At 45.9% G+C, this 15,260-nt stretch overlaps 1 protein-coding gene across 3 annotated transcripts in view; it reads left to right on the top strand.

The window, feature by feature from the left end:
- The window catches only part of GSTCD (glutathione S-transferase C-terminal domain containing), a 150,310-nt gene that overhangs the window by 34,947 nt on the left and 100,103 nt on the right, over positions 1-15,260 (top strand). For all 3 annotated transcript variants that reach the window (XM_019534148.1, XM_019534147.1, XM_019534149.1), the window contains exons 4-5: positions 6,983-7,237; positions 7,886-7,979. In XM_019534148.1, coding sequence (XP_019389693.1) covers positions 6,983-7,237; positions 7,886-7,979 — 349 coding nt within the window. The remainder of the gene's footprint in view (positions 1-6,982; positions 7,238-7,885; positions 7,980-15,260) is intronic.

Genomic DNA, 15,260 nt, shown 5'->3' with positions numbered 1-15,260 from the left:
CAGAATGGCTGGTGGGTGGGCAGGCAGGAAAGTGGGGAGGGTGGCGGGTGCAGGGGATGTGTGGAAGTGAGCGGGAGCATGAGGCCTGTACCAGTGTCCCAGAGCCAGCATCGGTGGGGCCCAGAGTGGGGCAGTAGGTGTGCAGGCTGATACTTAGCACAGGAGAGGAAGTGGTTGCTTTTGCTGAGCAGCAGTTTGTTCCCCACTGCTGCTGCTCAGCCTGGGCCCTACACTGCGTCTGGGCTTGCCACTTGGGGCTGAGCGACAGGGGAATTTCAGCTGGGCAGAAATTGCTGCTTAGCGCAGAGAAAAGCAGCCCCCACTTGCCATTGCCGGGCAGTTTTTCTGTGGCTGCCCACCCGGGGCCAGCATCTCACTAGGCAGCAGTGCAGCTGCTTTGCCACTTGTGAACTGCCCTGTGGCTGCTCCACATGGCCAGCACTGCTGCACTGGGCAGCACAGAGGTGGTAGTGAAGCAGGCAGCACGGGTGGGCAGCCGCAGCAAACACTGCCTGGTGGAGTGGGGGGGGCACTTTCCTCCATGCTAAGCAGCAGTTTCTGCCCAGCTGCTGCTGCTGCTCTTCTCGGATGGGCAAGCCCAGAGCTGGTGTGGGGCTCAGGCTAAGCAGTGGCAGTGCAGAACAAACTACTGCTCAGTGCGGTGGAAAAGCGGCCGCTCCCCCTCCTGCTGCCAGCACCCTGTGCTGTAGTCACTTGGAGCCCATGCGGGGCTACGTGTGGCTGCTCTCTGTTGCCACCGCTTTCCCATGGGCAGGCAGTGATGTGGTGGAGAGGCAGGACAGCCCTGCGCGGGCTGCAAGCGGCTGCACAAGGAAGCGCTGGCCACAGGGAGAGGGGAGGGGACTTTTCTCCTGTGCTGAACTGCTGCTCAACCCAGACTGGCGAACGTGGGGTGTGTGGGGTCAGGACTGTGTGCTTGTCCCTACCTGTTCTGCGGGGCTGGGGCAGAGGCACTGGGAGTTAGCAGGTACATGGGAGCCTGGCACTGGCTGTAGGACATTGGTGCAGGCCCCGTGCTCCCACTCACTTCCACTCCCTTTGCTCCCCGCCACTACTTCCTGCATTTTTCTGCCTACCCGCCCATTGGCTGCTCTACACCACATGGCTGCCGGCTGTTCCCGGCTGCATGGCTAGACCACGGGGCTCAGCAGGAGCAGGCCAGGCCCTGGGGCAATCCGCGCAGTCCTCCCTGCCCCGCTTCTATACCTGAATTTCCTGCTCTGGCACAGGCACAAACAGCCCCATGGTCCCAGGCCAGAAGCCTCTGCTAGCCCATCTGGTTGATGGGGCAGGGTGGGGCCAGGCAGGCCCTGCTGTTGCAGGAGCTCGCTGTGGCTTTCCCTTGGTCCTACTTCCCTTCGTCCTACTTCATCTTTGACAGGAGCTAGGGGCAGATAAATACAAATTTTCTAAATTTTTTAGGGGCCCCGCAGGCCAGATAAAATAGCCTGGTGTGCTGGATCCGGCCCACAGGCTGGATTTTGCCCAGCCCTGTGCTGTAGCCTTGCATTGAATTTTATAGAACTATGACCTGACATTGATAACTCGTAGCATTTTTTTTTTAATCTGTGTCCTATATTGTCTTGTCTTGTCTTACTGCTTGATCACTTATTTTAGCAGGCTTCTCTTGAATACACCTTTGTTTCAGTCATTGTGTTTGAGGTTGTTAATTATTTATTACAATTTTTACTTTTTAAAATAGGAGAAAACTTCAGTAGTTTAGAAGGTATCATGTGACCAGCAAGAGATGACTGAATTAACAAATCATGATTATTATTACCAATCCCAAAATAATGAGACTGAAACCTTATTTTTCTTAAACTTATTCCATTTTTGCTGTCTTTACGAGGTTAACAGTTATTTATCTCCAGTAACTATAGCAGTTCAATTTAGTTGAAGAATAACAAAGGCAGTGTTTTCCAGATGAGAGAACCATTAAAGGCCACAATTTAAAACTCCTGTTAGCAAATAGAACAGCACATGTTGGAATTGCATTCCAAAAGACTATTTCATTAACAAAATAAATAGTTTGCTGAATGTATTCTTAATTCATGAAAACTTTTTAAGTATCTAATTAAATATGCTAGTATTTATTAATCGTATACTTGCATTAATGATTAATTTGTAAGAACATTACAAAGTACAATATATGCACAAACTGTGTGGATGTGGAACAGTTGTTAAGTGTCCATTACTACTTCCAATCTCCAAACTGCTAATCATTGTAGAGGTATGTTTGTAAGGACACTATCTTTCATAGTTTTTCTTTACAGCCTTTGTTTATGATCATAATTAGTAATCTTCTGTTTGTATTCACCATTTCCATGACAGGAATCTACAGTGTCACTCACAGAGCAAGGACCTGAATAACTATGTTGTTTTTAGCAATACATTAAAAATATTAAGCATAAATCCTGTGGTCTGATCAGAGAAAAGCAGATATGAATAGGCACCTTTTTTGTTAAGGAAAAAAAAGGGGGGTTGGGCGACATGCAAAGACTATTACGTTATCATTTTGCCAGCTCCTGAGTTGTTGATCAAAATAGAAAATGACATGACATGTTTTCCTGTTTTTCACATTCATTTTCTTTAGGGTTCAGTCATTTCATACTATTAACATTTCACAAAATGAAAGTTGTGACTCAAACTTGTTTTCCAAAACTTCTTTTGGAAATCACAATATTTTAAGAGGGGAATCTGTTTTAGGTCTTGGTATTTTCATAAATGCTCTGTAGATAACATGAATCCTGGTTGGGTGTTTTTTGGTAACTTCCTTTTTTCTCATTGTAGTAGATACAAGCAGAGAGCAGAGTACAGTAGAGGAAGAATTCAGGAGATGTAGGGTGGGATTGGAGATGCTACCCTAATGACTGAAAGCCTGAACAGATTGTAGGGCTGCTTGGTCTGTCGGTAACGTTTACAGGTTTTGGACTGAAATGACCCACCTTGTGTCAGAAGCAGGTGACTAGGCAGGTGCTAGGACCCAGTTGCCACAGATGCTGCTTCTGGTGGCAAGGGGACTGGTCCCACAACTGGTGCTTCTTTTCACCACCACTGAAGCTCCACATCTGCAAACCAGATCAAATGGCTTCCTGGGCCAGGTCTGGCCCACAGGCTCTAGGTTGTTGGCCCTTGGTCTAGAGAGAAGACAAGTGGGAAAACAGCAATGCTTTAGTGGCATCCATCTTATGTTCTAGAATCTCAGTTTTCATAAAAAAATAAGTTTAAAGAAATTTAAAATAAGTTTAAAGAAATTTAGGAAAAGCAGGTTAGAAAGACTGGAAGTATGGCTCACAGAGTTTAGGAGAGTGAAAAGAACAGTGTAAAATAACAACAAAATGATAAAAATTATACTTGCTTACCGTGCAAGACAGCCAAGATCTCAAGTATCATTGCTTGCATAAAGGCTAAGAACAGAAGTTACACACCAACTACTTTAAGTGATCAGGAACCAATTAAAACCTGTAATAGAACAGAAGTTCAGTTGACTTAAGCCTCTCTTTCAAAAAGGCCAAAACTGGTTTAAGATGAATCTGGTCGGATTTAGTATCAGACTTAACTGATTCAGGTCAAACCAGTTTATGGAACTTCTGTCTCAGATCCTCTCCCAATCCAAATGAACTCGTAGCCCTCCAGCAGATACTGTGCAGCCCTGGGCTGTGCTCTCTGCTCCAGCAGAGCAGGGATGACCCCAACCCCAGCTGTTAACGGGGACTTTTCCATCCTTCGCAGTCATGACCTGGGCTGGCCCTGCCCACTCCTTGGCCAGGTGATTAGCCTGGCTCAGGCAGGGGGAGTAGAGACCCAACTGTGCCCCCCACCCCTGTCCCTGCCAGGCACAGCCCAGCTGGGGGTGCACAGCTTGGGGAGGGGCTCCCTCCTATTCTCTCCTCAGGTGGCCTGCTGGCAGGGGGAGTGAAATCCCCACTACAGGCTTCACCCTGTGTCAGGCACAGCCTGGATAGAGGTCTGGAGCTAAGGACGGGGTGGACATTTTCCCCCCCACTCCCTCCTCAGCTGGCCCATCAGCCAAGGAGGGAGTGTGGCTAGGTGATCAGCTTGGGTATGGGGGTTGGGTGAAGCCCCCGGTGTGGACTTCCCCCCTCTGTGTTGGGCATAGCTTGGCTGGGGGTTTGGAGCCAGTTGGGGGAGAGCCTTCCCCCCCCTGCGTTCCCCGCCTCCTCAGCTGGCCTGCCAGTCGAGGAGGGAGCATGACCAAGTGCTTGGACCAGCTCTGGGCACAGTGGGGGGAGGAGAGGGAGAAACACCCTGCTGGGGCTTTCTCTGGAGTTGGGGAGACCCATTGGTTCTCAGTGGTGACAGATGACAGAACAAGAAGCAATGGCTCAAGATGCATCAAGGGATATTTAGGTTGGCTATTAGGAAGAACGTTCTCACTAGGAGGGTGGTGAAGCACTGAAACAATTTACTTAGAGAGGTGGTGGCACCTCCATCCTTGGAGGTTTTTAAGGCCCAGCTCAACAAAACCCTGGGTGGAATGATCTAGTTGGGGAGGGTCCTGCTCTGAGCAGGGGGTTGGACTAGATGACCTCCTGAGGTCCCTTCCAGCCCTAACTTCTTGTGATTCTATGACCCTGGTTGGGGGTGCAGAGCCAGGCTGGGGGTAGTTTTCCCCCCCGCCACTCCCTGCTCAGCTGGCTGAGGAGGGGGTGTAGCTTGGTGATCATCAGCCTGGCTTATGGCTCCAGGCATGGGGGGAGAGAGGGAGAAATGCCTCATCAGGAGCTTCCTGCATCCCCCACACCCTAGGGAGACGCTGACTGGGGATTCAGTGCTGGGTGGGGGGGGCAGGAGGGAGATGGTTCCCCCCCCCATACCTCTTTAGCTGTCCTGGGACTGAAGTAGGGATGTAGCTATGGAAATTGCTTGTCTCCTGGCTCTGGGTGGAGGGAGGGAGAAATGGGGCCTTTCCTCCTTCCTCCTGCGTAGGGGAGACCCTGGCTGGGGGTGTGGGGCTGGGTGGGGTGGCAAGTTTCCCTCCATGCACCCTCCGTAGCCAGCCCAGGACTCAGTAGGGGGCATGACTAGGGGGATTGCTCAGCTCCCGGCCAGGCATAAGAAAGGAGAGAGAGAGGGAGAAATGCCCTGCTAGGAGCTTTCGCCCTCCCCCTACACTGGGAAGACCCCAGCTGGGGGTCTGTGAGTGTGTGTGGAGCGGTCCCTCAGTTCTGCTCCACTGGCTGGAGGCTGAGGAGGGGGCATGCCTCAAGGAACACCAGGCTTCCAGCTCTCTGCAGTGGCTGGCAGGGTGCGAGCTGTGCCCTAGTGCCCCCGGGTAGTGGTGTGGGCCACTACAGGGGTCTGACTGCCTTTTTGGTTTGAAAAGCGAACATCAGTTCACTTGTTTGTTGGTTCAATCTAGGCAGTTTAGATAAACCTGCAAAGATTTAATCAATTCAGCCTCAGGCTTTTTGACTGTCTGTACTTAGCCAAAGCATTAGATAATTTGGAGCCAACTCTTTTGTAATGATGCACGTGATAAACATATTATTACTGATTTGCATCTTGTATCCATCAGCTGACCTCTTTTGCAAAACCCTAGATCCAATGGTGCCCCAGTTAGATTTCAGTAATGCACACATTATTTCAACAGCTCATCCTAAATGCAGGCAAGCAATTCAAAATGAGTAAGCTTTTTCACTACTAATTATTTGGTGTTGGTATAAAATTACAAGAGAGTAGATCAGTACAAATAACAAGATAGTCATTTTAAAATCCAGATACAGCAAACTCCCAGCCAACATAATTTTCCCAAGTGTTCATAATTGTGGGGTTGGACTCATCGCCCTGTATGGGTTGTTCCCATTGACATTGGTGGTCACAAATGTACACATAGGCTCCCATTAGGCAAGCTGTAAGGACTAAAAACAGAAGCTGAAGCAAATTGTTCTATTTTCATTTAAATATGTTGGAAGGACTTTCATTTAATCATATTGCTTATTTACGTCTACATAATGATAAGAATGTTACAGTTGGGCTTAATGTTTGCCATTATATTGCTAAGAGTACCTGTTGGCTTTTGCAATAAGTTCTGCAAACTTGTTGTTCAAATTCAGTTATTTTACCATTAAAAAGACACGTGTATCTATCTTTTGTAAAGGGAAAAGGTTGTCAGAAAGATAATGATTATACGATTTTTTCCAACCATGCGTAGATAAGATCCATCAGGTAAGCTCTTCAGAAAACAAATGCTATTCTGTGAAATGTCAGTAAAATGGCTAATGTGCTTTTGAATGCTGTGTAAAGGACAAAACCTTATCTGTTTTATCTTTGCATTTTTGGTACCTTTGGTACCCCTTTTTCCCCCGGAAGAATTAGAGGTATTTATCAGAATTCATTATGCTGAGCTCTACTTAGCATTATATATCCTCTCTCTATCTTACTTTTTCTTTTTTTGATGAGGCATAGTCCAAAGAGGTTCCTAAAGATTTTTAAAGTAGAACCATAATTACAAATTAAATGTGTGGTGGTGAAAGTAGATTCTGGGAGACAGATTCACAATTATGAGCCAACATTCAGGGAGCACCAAGGTGGATACAAATGAAAAACACACATATTTTTATTTAACTTTAAATTCACATTGTTAAATAACTTTCTTGAAAACACTTTCTTGTTTGAAATGGTAACATTTTTTATAATGCTAAGATTATTGAGGGATATATGGATTCTGTCTGTAAATGCTCAATGTATATGGTCATTGTAAAGCTTACACTACTTATTGAAGGATTTATGGATTCTGTCTCTAAATGGAGAATTTTACCTTTCAGGGAAGCTGTTGTCTAATGTAGAGGGGAAAGAATCAAGTTGGCACTAGCCACCCATCCCCTAGTATGGGTAGTAAGGGAGGAGCAAAGCTCTGTTCTGTTATGCAAGCGTACTATTTTGGAAATCAGATGCTAAAACTTGTAGTGCTAAGTAAATTTTGAATTTTATTTTCTAGCTTTTCAGTAAGAAGCAGAACAGAAAACTATTAAATTTGCCTCTGATATTGGGTTGGTACCAAAGAGTTCAGGAAGTACCTGGAGTAAAGGCAGCTGCTTCTAAGAGCAATATGCAGTTTCTCCAGTTTCCAGACTTGCTGTCTTCCCCAGAAGAACATCTCCAAGATTTCAGTACATTTTCTGATGGGTCAGAAGAGGACCATGAAGACAAACAGTTTATAGGTGGTCCAAGGCCAACCATGACAAAGTTAATGGTAATTAAACTTCTTAATTTGTTATTTCAATAATAATAATAAGGTTGTAATTACAATTTTGCCCAAATACTTATTAGGGCAATGTACCATTTAATGAGAAGTGCTTGGAAAACACCTCTGGATGTATTCATCATTTTAATAAATCTTTTTCTCTCTCTGTTGTTGAGCTAGAGATGTTTTAAAATTTATATTTAATTTGTATTACATTTATATTAAGACTATCAGAAACTAGGAAATAAGATGATGTTTTTGATGAAAATACAGAAATGTTGCTAATCATCACAAAAGCAAAAAAAGGACCAGTTCTAGAAATGTAATAAATAGCTGCTTTTGGTATTTGGGTTTAATAATTGTTTGAATTACTGTTTATGCTGAACTGAGAGCATTGGGGAACCAAATTAGGTTTTGTCAAAGCTAATATAAAAATGCCCATCACCTTTTTTTTCGTGAAAGCCAATATAGTGCTTCCATTGGAAAATGAATGGTGGGGAAGCACAGAGAACATAGCTACAATATTATGGAGAGACAGCTGTACTGTTGTATGATCCTGCACCATTTAAGTCTGTAGGAACCCTGCTGCTGACTTCAGTGGTCACAGGATCAAGATCCTGTAGACTTTAATTGAATCGAATTATTTCTTATATGTAGGAAAGAGGCATTGAAGCAACATTTTCTCCTCACCCAACCCCATGCTGGACACTGGACTGGAGCAAACTACCAGCAGCAGTCAATCCTGGAGAAGGTAGAGGGTCTGTTTTTTTCCTCTCTGCTTTACCTATAAAAGCAATAATTCTTCAAGTAAGGTTAATAATTGTCAGGTTTTTTTATTTGGGAAAATAGAAATAATAGTGTCTAAGTTTTACAAAACACTCTTCATCAGTAAAGCTAAAGCTGCTGATCAAAGGAGGGTAGGTATCATTTTAACTTCATTTCACCTATGGGGAAACTAAGGCAGGAAGATGAAGTGACTTGCCTAAAGTCATGCAGCAGACCAGTGGCCATGTCAGAAAAAGAACTCATTTTCCCCAAGTCCTAGGCCAGTTCCCAGGTCATTAAGCCACAAGATCTCCTGAGTCCACAGTGAATGGTATGTTTATCCTCACATGTCCATTGTTATATTTTCAGCTGTGACCTTAGGATGCCTTTATGGATTCAAGTAATAGTGAGTATTGTTGTGATTGGTTTCCTTTGCCTCTGAAACAACACCTGTTTTTAATCAGTGTCAAAAAATATCCTCTAGTAAAAAAAACAAACCCCAACTTGTGAGAACTTGCACCAAACTTCTCTTCTTTAGGCTTCCTGCTACAATTGTCCGCTGTGCTTTGGTTCTATCTAGGTTGAGAACACTTCTACAAGACAGAAACAAGTGTTTGGTCTCTTTTCTTTGATCCTTTTCAGGGATGGCCTGAGTATTGAGTACAATTGACATAATATAATTTCCTTGCCAGCCGTTAGGAATCTAGTGAAAAGTAATATTTCTGTAGAAAAAGGGAGAAGGGTTGATGCAGTATGTTTAGAGTACTGGTGGAGCTAACTGCAGTAGCATGGAGCTTTGTGCAGACTGATTTTATTCCTGGGGGTGGGTGATGCAAAGGTAGACATACCTGTAGAGACTTGCTGAAAGGCTAACAGAGTGAAATACTTCATCAGACAGTTACGTGTTATGATCCATTTAAGAAGCATAATGGTTTTATGCATAGAAATTTCCTCTTTACCTTAAAATATATAGAAATAATGTCTCTTGCCAAACAATACATTTTTGGAAGTCATAGTATTGTAGAAATTAGGGATGGAAGGGACCTTACAAGGTCATCTAGTCCAGCCCCTGATTCAGTTGTGGATCATCCCTGACTAAATTATGCCATCTAAGTGTCTGTTCTAACCTGCTTTTGAAATTTTCCAAGGATGGAGATTCCACAGTTTCTCTAGGTAGCTTGTTCCAATACCTGACTCTTACTCAGAAAGTACTTCCTAATATTCAACCTAAATTTTCTCTGCTGCAGCTTGAGGCCATTGCTTATGGTCTTGTAGCCTGTAACTACAGAGAAAAGTTTTTCTCCATCCTCTCTAATTGCCCTCCAGATATTTGAAGACTTGTCAAACCCCCTTCAATCTTCTCTTCTCCAAACTAAATTACCCTAGCTCTTTCAGTCTTTCCTCAGAAGTCATGCTTTCTAGGCCTCTAATATATTTTTTTCTGTTCTCTGCTAGACTCTTTTCAATCCTCCATCCACATCTTTCTTGAAGTGTGGGGCCCAAAACTAGACACAGTACTCCAGATGAGGCCTCATCAGTGCTGAATAGAGAAAAATCACTTCCCTTGATTTTCAAGTGACACGCTTGTCAATATAATCCAGTTTGCAGTTGACCTTTTTCACAGCAAGAGCACACTATTGGCTTATATTCAGCTTATAGTCAGTCATTATGTCTAAGATCAGAATGACCAGAAATGAATTGTCACTGTCCTGGAGGCCGGGGTGACACAGGAACTCACCGGCGGCAGGAGATGCCCCAGGGAAACCCGCGCGGCTCATGAGCCGGCTCTTCATTCAGCTGCAACTGGCCGGTGACTTCAGCGTCGAACGCCGGCCAGTGAAGATAAAAGCGGTGGCAGCTGTAACGGAGGGGGAGGATGGCCCCAAAGAGGGAAATCTGTTGATGGAGGAAGAGGAGGGTGAGGCCCCGTGGCATCCTTGGAAGGACAGGGAGCCAGAGCAGGAGGAGCTGGAGAGAAGGAGCCGGCAGCAGCTTCCAGGAGTCGGCGGCAGATGGGAGGCGTCTGAACTGGATAGCGGCCAAGGGAAGTCACCGCGGAGGACCTGCCAGAGCCAGGTGCATGCTGGGCGCGGTAGGGCAGCAAGGATCCCTAAGGAGGAGCCAGATCAGGGCGGGGTCGCCACTGGGACCGTGGGTGCCCGAGCCTATTAGAAGCATAGGTCCTAGGGGCTGAGGGTGTGGAGCCAGATCCGTAACTATAGAAGCTCGACCTTTTTGGTATAGAGAAAAGGAGTAAAGGAAGGCGGCAGATGGGCAAGAGGAGCCATGTGCCTCCTCCTCAGGGCCAGCTCCAGAAGGTGGCGTAAGGCCAGGGTGTAGGGGTGGTTGGAGCCCCGTGTACATCTGTCGGGTGGACCTGGGCAACGAGAACCCGTCAGACGACTTCCCACCCCATTGACGATACACCAAGATGTGGCAGGCGAGAGCGGGGGCAGCGATGGAGTGAAAGAACATCTGCTTTGCCCTCAAGGGTCCCGGGGCGGAGCCAACATCTGAAGGGCGGTGCCCTCATGAGCAAGCAGGGCCCGGCAGGCACAGTCACCTTCTGACATTCACCTTCTTCTGACTTTCAAATGCAGTTCTTAATGACATAAGTGCCCTCAGCTTTGCTGTGACCTGATTTATAGTTTTATGGAAAGCATCGTAAAAGTGACATATCAAACTTGCTTTAAAAGTTTCTGATGTGTGATTCTTTCTTTGCTTCCTCTCTTCAAACATGGGGCTGTCAGTTTCAGTTCAAATTCGCCTTGATGGCTAGTTTCTCCTTTTGATAGGAAAATGTCTAGAAAGATTTATAAGGGAAACAGGTTTTTTTAATGGACGCTGCACCTGAAAACTTCTCCTGTGCTGGAAACAGTTCTTTAGCAAGAAGTCGTGGATTTTCCTTCTCTGTCCAGGTTTTGAAACCTTTCTCTTGAGAGAGTTACAAAAAGACACCTGCAGATTGGTTTTATCTTATGTTCTTCAATCCTATTTTATAAAATCTGTTTTTCTAGTTTTGCTTCATTTTTTAAAATACTTCTGTAGAGAAAATGTTGCGAGTTTAGCAAGACTGGCAGTAGAGAGAGGTTTCAGGTTCCTCCAAAGAAAGCTCCACAAGCACTCTACATATAAATGAGTTGATGAGGATCCCAAGGATTATGATTTCTGTTTAGGAGATGGGGAATGAGATGGAACAAAAAAATTGCTGGTAAAACTAACATTGTTTTTCAGTTTAGATTTTGCTCCATGTTCAGTTGTGCCTTTCTGACTTTGACTGTACTCATTTGCCTATTTTTTATGACTGAGGCTGATCATTATTATTTGAATTGAATTCTCACTATTTTATTATTAGACCATGCCTGACATTCTGGGGAAACCAAAGTAACTGCTTCTGACAGGGCTTTAAACTGTATTTGAATAATTCAGTTCTGGCTTATAAATAGCTTTCAAATAGATTACTCTTCTACTTTGGTAAATAAAGTTACTCTTATTAATGTTCACATCACTTGAAACGCGAAAGCAAATATTACAATTGAAACACATTTTATTTTTATCCTTAGTTAATTTAATTTGCTGGCAAATAGTATTTTCAGTTCACTGTATGAATAATATACTTGGTATTAGCTTTGTGTTACCTTAAATTAAATATTTATGCTTTCCGTGCTAGTGGTGTTATACTGAAACACTTGAAATGCGTTGGTCAGTATATAAGTTTAATTGTCCCACTTTACTGTCATAGTTACTTGTTACAGCAAAGAGCTATTGATGACAATGCCAACACCTGTTTTGTTTATATTGAAAACAAATTTCATTCACTTCTAAGAGGGATAATTTACTTCCTCAGAATGAGAGATTCTAGCATCATAATTGACTTTCACTCAGATAACACTCAGTGATTGAACAGTCTATCCTATTCTCATTTTATTTTAGAAATATTAAAATTCTATCAACCTTACTCAGAATGTCAGCAGTTTCTAAAAATGGTGCATTACTGAGAACAGAGTGAAGTAATATGTAAAATTTTGCATCTGCTTCTACCTTTTGACTCCTAATATGTGGATTAACTTTCTGATTAATTTAATTCCTCACCTTAAATTATATCCCCATTGAGGGATTTATGAATATGTGAACCTTGCCTACATCACTGACAGATGATCAATTTATTAATATTTTATGTTTTATAAATCCAACATTGCCATATATTTCAACTTTTATATAAATAAAGTGGCATCTGCAGATGGTGCTGCTGTCAACACTTTCAGTGTTAGGGTGTTACAGTTCTGCCATAAAAGTTTGCATTGGTATAACATTGGACATCAAGTTATGTTGTATTTTTTAAATGTTTTGTGTTAATGATGATTTAGGCTGTTTACAGGCATTAAAAAAAACCAAAACAAAATGTGCTTTACCAGAAAAAACAGCATATTAGTTTGACCCAGCCCCACAGTGTCTGTATGATGGTTCAGATGAAGGTGCTCCAAAGTGGAACGCTTTCATTAACATCTGTCAGCATGGCTGGGGGCAGGGCTGGGATGACGCAGCAGATGCACAGCACCTTTTCCCTCATCAGCTCCTAATAGGAGGTGGATCAACGTCACCTCCCCCCGATCCAACAGCAAATGTCTGTTGGATCGGGAGTGTCAGTCTAACTCATGGCACTTCCTGTGTAGTACCATGAGTTAGACTAGGGAGCTGCACGTGTGTCAGCACCTAAAGGTCCTTAGGTGCTTAACTGCAATTGGAACTTGGAAACCATGGTGCCTCATCTATAGCGCTGAATAGAGGACTTAGAGAGATTTGCGGCAGATATCTTGGAAGGTGCAGAGGTGAAAGGATACGATAATGGAGCTGAGCAAGCAAAGAACGGTGGCAAGAGAAAAGAAGGTGTTGCAAGATACATCAGCCAATCAGGCAAAACGTATGTTGGCAACTGTATGAGTTTTACAAATAAAACCAGGTTTAGGTTGGTGAGAGTGTGAGCAAGTTTTAAATGCTGTATGGCGGTGCAAAGAAAATGTCCCATGACAAACTGTGGCTCAAAAGTAGTTGTTTTACTAGCCAGTTGCCTATCATGAATGAGGGAGTGCTTACGTGTCCCCCCCCGCTTTCAGCCACCGCCACCTTCTCTGGCCTCTAGCATGGCGGCTCCCTCCCTCCCTCCCATCTCCTCTCCCAGAGCAGCACACCTTCCCCCTGCCTGAGGCTGTGGCGGCTTCCCCCCGCCCACCTCCTCCCCCAGAGCAGTGGGGCTCCCACCTCCCTGCCTGAGGTGGTGGTGGCTCCCTCCCTGCCTGCAGTGGCAGAGCCCACACAACCAGTAGTCACTGGCCCTCTCAGTTTAAGTTACCTCACAGTCCTCCAGCATCCCAGGATGCTTTGGAGCCCTGGGCTTTGATCTCTGCTTCAGTGGAGCAGAATCTACCCCACCCCTCTGCTCCCTAGCTAGAGCACCATTAGTTCTCTGGTTGGATGGGGGAGGGTAGGGGGGTGGGGAAACCCACCCCTCTGGCCTGGCACTGGACATCCAGCCAGAGGGGGAAACCAGTCTGCCACCCAGGTGCTGCTGGCTCAGGGAGCAGCAGGGGGAGCCTGCAGCTGGGGCTTGACTCTGCCTCTCAGAGCCTGGAGCTGGGAACCAGGAGCTATGCCCCTCCTCAGCCTCCAGGCTGGCTGAGGGGAAGGGGAGCCCACAGTGGGGGCTTGGCTCCACCCCCCAGAGCCAGGAGCCTGGAGCCCTGCCACCTCCTCAGCCTCGGGGCTGCCTGAGAAGAGGCGGGGAGGGAACCCCACAGTGGGGTGCTTAGCTCTGCCCCCAGAACCAGGAGCAGGACTTCCCTTCCCCACTGCCCCACACAGCCCACCGAGAGACTGAGAAGGGTGCATGGCTAGGGGACTCCACCTCTGCTCCTGGCTCTGCGGTGGACAGAGCCCAGCCCATGTTGCAGGCTTCCCTCCCTCCCTCAGCCTGCCCAGAGGCTGAGGAGGGGACATGGCTCCTGGCTCTGGGATTGGAGCCAAGCCCTGGTATGTGTTTCTTTTCCCTTCCTGCCCTGCCTTCTTGCCCTCAACCAGCCTGGAGGCTGAGCAGGGGGCATGGCTCCTGGCTCTGGGGGTGGAGTCAAGCTCTGGTAGGGGCTTCCCTGTAGGCAGTAGTGGAAAACATTATTTGGGGGGGCTGAGTAAAACTGCCTGCCTGACCCCTGTCCCTCCCTCCCTCTCACAGGGCCATTGCGGGGCCAGAGTGTGCTGGTGCTGTACGTGGTGGCAGAGGAGCACGTGGCTGGGTGCTGGGTTAAGTGCTGCGGTGGCAGGACGTGACAGTGGTGCTATGCAGAGCTGAGCGCATGTGGGGCACTGGCTGCACACCAAGCGACAGTGGGTGCTGCAGGACGGTGGTGCTGCTGCTGTCACCAACCACTGTGAAATTAGTTTGGGTAGGATAAGCCCCATTAGCCCTAGCCTTCCACTGCCTATGGGCTTCCCGCCTACCCCCCTCAGCTAGCCCAGAGGCTGAGAAGGGTGTGTGGCTGGGAACTGTAGCCCCGCTTCTGGCTCTGGGGGATGGAACCAAGGCTGGAGGGATGGTTTTTTCTCTCCCACCTCTCAGTTGGCCTGGGTGTGCCTAGGAAAACCACCTGGCTCTTGGTTCTCTGTAATGGCTGGCAAGCTGGGAGGCATGCTTTAGCGCCCATTCAGTTACTAGTATGGGCCGCTTCAGGGGTCTGGTTGCCTTTTGCTTGCTTATTGGTTCAATCTCTGCAGTTTAGAGAAATCTGTAGAGGTTGAATTGATTCAGCCTTGGTCTTGTTGACCGTCTGTACTTAGCCTTAAAATTACTTTGAAAAAGCCTGTTTTTGGTAATAGGGAATCATTTTTCTTCAAAACAAATGTGGTTCTGTTTCTCTGTTTTTATTGTTATTATTCAGCTGTGGAGTTTGAAATCAGACAGTAACTGACCCATAACCTCACACATTTGAATCTGCTTCCTCTTCTTTCAAGAGTGAAATTCTTGTTAAACAGAAAGTAGTAAAAGAAACCTTCAGTATGAATTGATTCCAGCCAGATACACAGACAACACACAAAACCTGTGATGATAGTCCTTTACAAAGACAAGTTATGTGTGCGTCAAGAATAAATCTATAGCTGCTTGCTTGGGACTGTCTGTAATATTACCTGCAAGATGTACATAGCAGGCAGTAAACTACAGGAAGTAAGTTTATGATTATCTTGAAAGTGGCATCTGCTTAGAGATTAGCTTGAGAGA

This window comes from Crocodylus porosus, unplaced genomic scaffold (genome assembly GCF_001723895.1).
Source record: "Crocodylus porosus isolate Cpor-Errol unplaced genomic scaffold, CroPor_comp1, whole genome shotgun sequence".
NCBI lineage: Eukaryota > Metazoa > Chordata > Crocodylia > Crocodylidae > Crocodylus > Crocodylus porosus.
Note: the sequence above shows the minus strand (reverse complement) of the source record. Positions and strands in the feature narration are given on the sequence as shown.